The sequence below is a fragment of the Dysidea avara genome, chromosome 8, assembly GCF_963678975.1.
Source record: "Dysidea avara chromosome 8, odDysAvar1.4, whole genome shotgun sequence".
In the NCBI taxonomy this organism is placed as follows: Eukaryota; Metazoa; Porifera; class Demospongiae; order Dictyoceratida; family Dysideidae; genus Dysidea; species Dysidea avara.
In genome coordinates this window covers 2,483,300-2,490,253 of record NC_089279.1, presented here as the reverse complement: position 1 = coordinate 2,490,253, position 6,954 = coordinate 2,483,300, and the positions used below count along the sequence as shown (strand labels likewise).

Below are 6,954 nucleotides of genomic sequence, written 5' to 3'. Positions count from 1 at the left end.
TCTTCTAGCTGATCTTTCTACAGTGTGATTTGTTTGAAACCGAACTCTCTACAAGGTAACTTCTTCTAGCTGATCTCTCTACAGGGAGATTTGTTTGTAGCTGAACTCTCTACATGATGGTTTCTTTGTAGCTGAACTCTCTACAAGGTAACTTCTTCTAGCTAATCTCTCTACAGGGAGATTTGTTTGTATCTGAACTCTCTACATGATGGTTTCTTTGTAGCTGAACTCTTTGCAAGGTAACTTCTTCTATTGATCTCTCCACAGGGCGATTTGTTTGTAGCTGAACTCTCTACATGGTGGTTTCTTTGTAGCTGAACTCTACAAGGTGATTTTTTCCAGCTGAACTATCTCTTTCCATAGTTGCATGAACTCCCTACAAGGTAACTTCTTCTAGCTGATCTCTCTACAGGGTGACTTGTGTGTAGCTGATCTCTATACAGGTTTCTTATTTCTAGCTGATCTCTTGAATTCTCTTCAGGGTGACTGCTCTATTAGGATGACTGCTCTATTAGAGTATCTCGATCTCGCACTTGCCGCACCAAGTTGGATTTCGTGTTATAACTCCGTGGCTTTAAGTCTGATTCTTCTACACCATTGATGAGCCTTTCTAAGATGATTACTCCATCTGGACAACGATTTTCAAAGCATTACCCTAAGCGGTTTATCTGGTAGGCGTGGCAAGCAGTCGTTTTTTTATTAGCTGATCTCGATTGCGTAATTGTTACACACTGTTGGTTTTTCGCTGTATCTTCCTGGTTTTTAGCTCGATTTCTTTCAAACCACAAAAGGTTTGAGGTTCAATAGTTAACCTATTCACCCACCGATTTTCAGCTTCTTCCCATACGCGGTTTACCCTGTAGGCGTGACAACATATTGGTGTTATTTTTCGTTAATAATCGCTCATAACTCTTTGCCTGTTTATCGTATTCCAGCCAAAGTTGGTACCGAGATGCGCCTTTATATCCCCCTTCTGTGTGCCAAATTTCAAGGCAATCGGATAACGCGTTCGCGTTTTATAGCAGTTTTTGTAAGTGTGCGACAAGAAAAAGAAAAATAAGAAGAAGAAGAAAAAAACGAAGAAACTGATCCAATTTTTGAAGTCGCATATCTCGGGAACGCGCGAAGCGATTTCGCTCAAATTTGGAATGTGGAGTGCTGCAGTTGGAGGGAATGTCCACAGCAAAAATCGTCTTGTTTCATCAAGGAAGCACAGAGCTACGGAGGTGCGAAAATTTCGTTTTCTTTCTTCCTGTCAATATACTCACGGGTGTTACGCGCCGGCTTCTTGGGCCGCACGACACACTACCGTGTGTCTTGATCTTGTTTCATCAAGGAAGCACAGAGCTACGGAGGTGCGAAAATTGCGTTTTCTTTCTTCCTGTCAATATACTCACGGGTGTTACGCGCCGGCTTCTTGGGCCGCACGACACACTACCGTGTGTCTTGATATAACTTGTCAGGGGCTGATCCAGGGGGGGTGGATGGGGTGGCTAGCCACCCACCCTGGATTAAACTATATATCACGGCATGCAAATTAAGCATTAACAGCTCATACTAATCATATAAAACACTACTTGTACACATTTTTCTGCTATGTTTAGTTGCAAACTCTTTACATATTTGTTCAACATTCAGTTGAAAGCTAAATCCTTGCATTGCTAACACCCCAAGGTTGCCCAGTCTTTCATCCGTCATAGTGGTGCGCAACCACAAATGAATTTGCCTGAGACAAGAAAAGGTCCTTTCTGCTTCAGTGCTTCCAATCGGAAGTATTACCAATATGCACAGGAGTTCTCTTATATTGGGGAAGAATATTGGATCTGCATCTTCACTCAGCAAGTGAGTTATAGACTTCTCCTTTAAAGTGGCATGGAATTTATTGCAGTGAGCTTTCCATCTAGCAAGTTCACTGTCAAGGTCATCTTCTGCTGGTAGCAAATGACTCCATTTAGATTTTAAGATGGTACACAGTTGATGTTCGTCTTTTGTGGTAATTACAGTGGGCACCAATGCACACAGTTCATAATGTGCTCGTGTATCTACAGAAAATCTGGCTTCCAATTCACTTATAATTGAGTCTAACAAAGGAATGGTAATTGTCACTCTCCAGTAATCAGTTGGTGAGCTTACTGTAGGGTTTGGTCTAGTTTGACGGCCTCTTATAACACGGGGCATACTTTCGCTGCTGCTAATATCCCTGCATAGATTTAGAGCTTTATGATAAATTCTATTATGTTCAGCATTTACATTTTCACGAAGTTGCTTGTAATGCTCCTTGACTTCATCAACTTTTTTAAAACCAAAGTATACCTCTTGTAGTCTACCTTGTAAACATTCTGCAATTGGTTTAATCGGCTCCAATAATTCTTTTGATAGCAAAAATGCAACCACGTGCTCAAAGCTAGTAAAAATGTGCTTCAAACCATTAGCAGTGCTACGAGATTCAGAATCCCAGTTCCAAGTATTTCCATCAGGATAAATTTCATTGTCATCATCAGCAGGTGAACAAATATGTTCCCAAGTCTTAATAAGGTAAGGATACAATTCTAAAATTGTGGTGAAAGTATTATGCCGTTCAACCCATCTTGTTTTACACAGCCCATTTATCTTAGATTTCCTGGCAGATGGACACAAGCGCTGAATTATGTGTTCAAGAAACCGTTGTCTCTTTGGAGAGTTGTGGAAGTATAAGAACGCCTGATGACAGTTATCAATCATATTTTTTACAGCTTGAACCTTTGAAGAATGGCATATTACTAGATTCAAACTATGCAGGCAGCAACCTTGAAATTCTGCATCTGGTGCATTATTCTTTATATGTGCTTGTACACCAGAATTTGAAGAGCTCATGGAAGCTGTTGTATCGTATGCCTGCCCTCGGCAATTTTTAACATCAATTTCATGTTTTTGTAAAACTTGCAAGATGCCATCTGCAATGCTTTTCCCAGTTATCCTCTGAAGAAAATGGAAGTCAAGTAACACTTCGTGCTTTATTGGCTTCACACGAAAATTTTCATTATCAATTTCCAAGAACCTTAAGCAAACCGACAAAATCTCCTTACCATGAGATGTAGCTTCATCAGCAATTAATGAAAAATGTGGACACTTCTGTATGCAGGTTCGATAAAATGCACGAATTTGGTCAGCAGCTATTTCCAGTATCTCGTTTTGAACGGTCTTACTGGTATATTTTGCATTCTTTGGACCAAGTATTAAGTGTTCGCTCAGTGCTTTATTGTTCTTTGCCAGCAATCTAAGTATGGCAATGAAATTTCCTTCATTTCTTAATGGCTCCTGTGTAAAGTTCACCTTATCCTGATTGTGACCTTGGAGAGAAATTCGTTGCTTTGCACACAATAATACTGTCTCAGCAATTGTTGGCAATACTTCAGTATTAAATTTAAAATTCTTAGAGCTTTTATCAATTAACTGACTATCGATTCTTGATTCAGGATTAGCCCACCTTCTTGTAAATTCAAAGGCATGATCTACTGCTCTCAAATGATATGCATGTTTGGCATGCCTCTCCATCAACTCCTTGGATTTGTTGTAATTCTTGAAGGGCGTACACACAAATGCACCGAGATGTGTCTTTTCACTGTCAGTTAAAAACAAAATGCAGGGCAAACACCATCCTCCTTGACTATTCTCCAAACCATAACGTAACCATTTGTAATCTTGAAGCCATCGAGATTGAAAAGTTATCTGTTTTCTTTTCCTTCCTCCAGAAACAGTGAAGTAGACTGTGTCAAAATCAGTGCTCCTTAGATTGCTTTGTGATGAAGTAATCAATTCATATTTTTCATGATCTTTTATTATTCTTGATCTACTAATGGCCACTTGCAGAATATCACTAGATTCTGAGTTAGATACAAAGTTCACGTTAGGATAAGATGGCTCACCATTGCTATTAAATTCAACAGGATCACTATCATGGAAAGTTTCTGGTGCAACCTCACGGCAAAGCTCACCAGTTGATTGTTGAAGGCTCACTGTCAAATTATCTGGCCAGTTAGCTGCTTCAATGAAATCCGCATTAACTCTAATACTTTCAGTAGTGGAAGGGGTAGCCTCTGTCTCTTCATTTATGCCCTGAGATTGACATTCATTCCCATCACTGTCATTGTTGATACCACTTTCATTAGTGATTGTGACTGGAGTTTCACTTCCAGACTCAGTCTCATTGTCAATCAAACCTTCTTCCCCAACTTCACTGTCACTGTTACTTCCATCAGTAGTAAGGGTTTCACTTAGAGGATTCTGTCCTTGTTGGGCTATAACTTTTGATCTAAAATAATCTAAAATAGACCTGGACATCTGTACAAACTAGCACATGGCATCTACACTAACAGTGCACTTTATTTGAAGCAAAACCTTCAGGTGGACATTTATTATTATGGTTTTGTTCATTTACAGCTGCAGTTGTTAAATGGACATAATAGCACAGCTGCCAACAAGTTTTTAAACTATATGCTGTAGCTAGCTTTACAGTGTTTCTTCTAAACAGCTAGTACACTGTCTGAAATTCTAGCTAGTAGCTACATACAATTGTTCTTTTCAGTCAAAATCACTTCCAGATTCAATCTAATTCTTTGGTGGATTCAGGGTGGAGGGAAGGGGGCTACGGTAAAACTTTTGTTCTTATACAGTAACTGTTAGCTGCTACTGCTTTTCTTAGCTGCTACTGCTCTAACTACACTACAGTGTACAGATACAATTTATCCTAAAGGGACCCTTTTAGGATATTGTATCTGTACACTATAGTGTAGTTAGGGCAGTAGCAGTAGCAGCCAACAGTTACTGTATAAGAACAAAAGTTTTGAAACTAAGTAAAATTTGATCTAAATAGCATGTTTTGAACACCTAATTTTAAAAATTTTCCTGGGGGGGCATGCCCCCAGACCCCCCTAGACAGCTCGTGCTTCGCACTTCGCTAAGCGTGCTCCGCACGCTGTCTGCAGTCACCTCTCTCACCAGTGTATAGCTACACCCTTACTGCACATGTAAAGCTTGTGAACTAAGCCAGCCACCCCCTTTCATTTATTCCTGGATCAGCCCCTGCTTGTGTTTAATAGATTCTGTTTGAGCAGTTAAATCCACTGTAGGTAGAGAGTTCCACAGGCGGGGTATACGGTGAAAATAAAAGTGTTGAGTTAAGTTTGTGGAGCACTTGTGGTGAACCAACTTTGCAGATGAACCAAATCTAGTGTTTGATGAGCTAAATTGTAAAATAGTTTAATATTTAAATGTGATGTTGGTGACTTGTACAACTTGATGAAAAATAAGATATCATTGATTTCATATATATACATCAAAGGTAGCATCTTAAGGGTCACCAAGCGAGACTTGTATGTTGAATGAAAGTCATTAAGAATAAAATTAATTTAGTTGCTCTCCTCTGTAGTCTTTCAAGAATGTTTATGTGTTTGATTAATGAGGGCCTCCAAATTTGGGAACAGTATAAAACCTGAGATCTCACAAGACTGCTGTATAACTTTCTTCTAGCTGATATTGGGCAACTAACTGAGAAGCTTCTTCATATGAGACCCAACATCTTGTAAGCTTTACCTGATATTAATTTATAATGACTATCCCAGGATAGATCCTAGCTGTGTCACTAGTACTCTTGAGATTTTTAACACACTCAGGAGTAGCGATGGGTTTGCTATCCCGATCCGTTGGAGGTGTCAAGTGTGTTTCTGGACCAGTGGACAAATTTTGCAAAGTTAAATCTAAGATGATTATTTATAGACCAATGAAAAACGTTGTTTAGATCTTCTTGAAGGAGATCTATTTCAGATATGTCTGAACTGATTGTGTGTTTAAGACACTTGGCGTCATCTGCAAAAATAAATGGCAGAGAGGACGTTAGGCAGTTGGTTGATGAAAAGGACAAAAAATAGTGATCCGAGAATGCTGCCCTGTGGGACATTGATATATATTTTTAGTAATTAAGCTCGCAGTACTCAGCAAAGCCCTTCTTTAGTACTGCAGTACACATAACATTACAAACACATACACAGCAATACTCTACACCAGGTGTTATGTGTGTTTTGTACAAGTCATTTGCCTATGTATAATATTATAGTGTTGCATAGGTCAATTGTGTATAATACTGACATTCATTGTCATTGCCATGCATGCCACATAATTATCCTAATCACTTCCAATATGCTGTGTCTCTTAGGTGGGACACTTCCTGGGCAATTATAGATATTTCTTATGTCATATGCCATGACAAAATATGAAAATATATCACAATGTACAGTATACCCATAACATTTGATAGCTGACAAGTTACAATACTTAGTCTTAAGGTTGAATCTGCGATACCTTTGTCATCTTTATCTATTACAAGCGTAATTGCATTGGCTCTTTGAACTACTGTTCTTACTACCCACTGCATTGCATGGACCATAGTCAGGGACATAACCAGGATTTTTTGAAGGGGGGTTCCAACAGCAGTATTGAGTTGTTACCAGAAGCAGGGGTCTGGGGGCACAGCCCCCAGCTGCTGAGAGACTTTCAATATTTTAATGAATCAAAACTCAGCAATTTGCTATATTTTATGCAAAAAGTACATTAATTATAATGTATATAAGTGCCCCTGCTAAAGCTACCTAGTGGAAACAGACAGCATAAGACACCGATGCATATAGTAATCTGTAAGTGATAGTTATCTCACCGGTATAGGAACCATAAATCCACTGATACAAATGTCATGACTTACAATCAAAACATACTATACAAATATGCATACCATGAATTCATTTTGCATAACACAAGTGATAAATTACTGGAGTTCTATATCTTTAAACACTGCACACCAAAGCTACAGCAGTATAAGGTCATGCTCAGTTCATTTAATGTTATAATGTCTGAAAAACGTCATATGGATATGGATATTTACATGCATGTTGTATACCTGACTGTTCTATTAGAGTATATACC

The 6,954-nt window shown here is 38.9% G+C and overlaps 1 protein-coding gene across 1 annotated transcript; it reads right to left on the bottom strand.

Annotated features, from left to right (window-relative positions):
* Window positions 1-1,544: 1,544 nt before the first annotated feature.
* On the bottom strand, window positions 1,545-5,062 carry LOC136263976 (52 kDa repressor of the inhibitor of the protein kinase-like). The gene has a single exon (XM_066058647.1). The coding sequence runs from the start codon at window positions 4,318-4,320 to the stop codon at window positions 1,558-1,560; it is 2,763 nt and encodes a 920-aa protein (XP_065914719.1). The 5' UTR covers window positions 4,321-5,062; the 3' UTR covers window positions 1,545-1,557.
* Between the last annotated feature and the right edge of the window lie 1,892 nt (window positions 5,063-6,954).

Excerpts from the sequence above, each read along its gene's own strand:
- LOC136263976 (XM_066058647.1), bottom strand. The coding sequence starts at position 4,320 with ATGTCCAGGTCTATTTTAGATTATTTTAGATCAAAAGTTATAGCCCAA.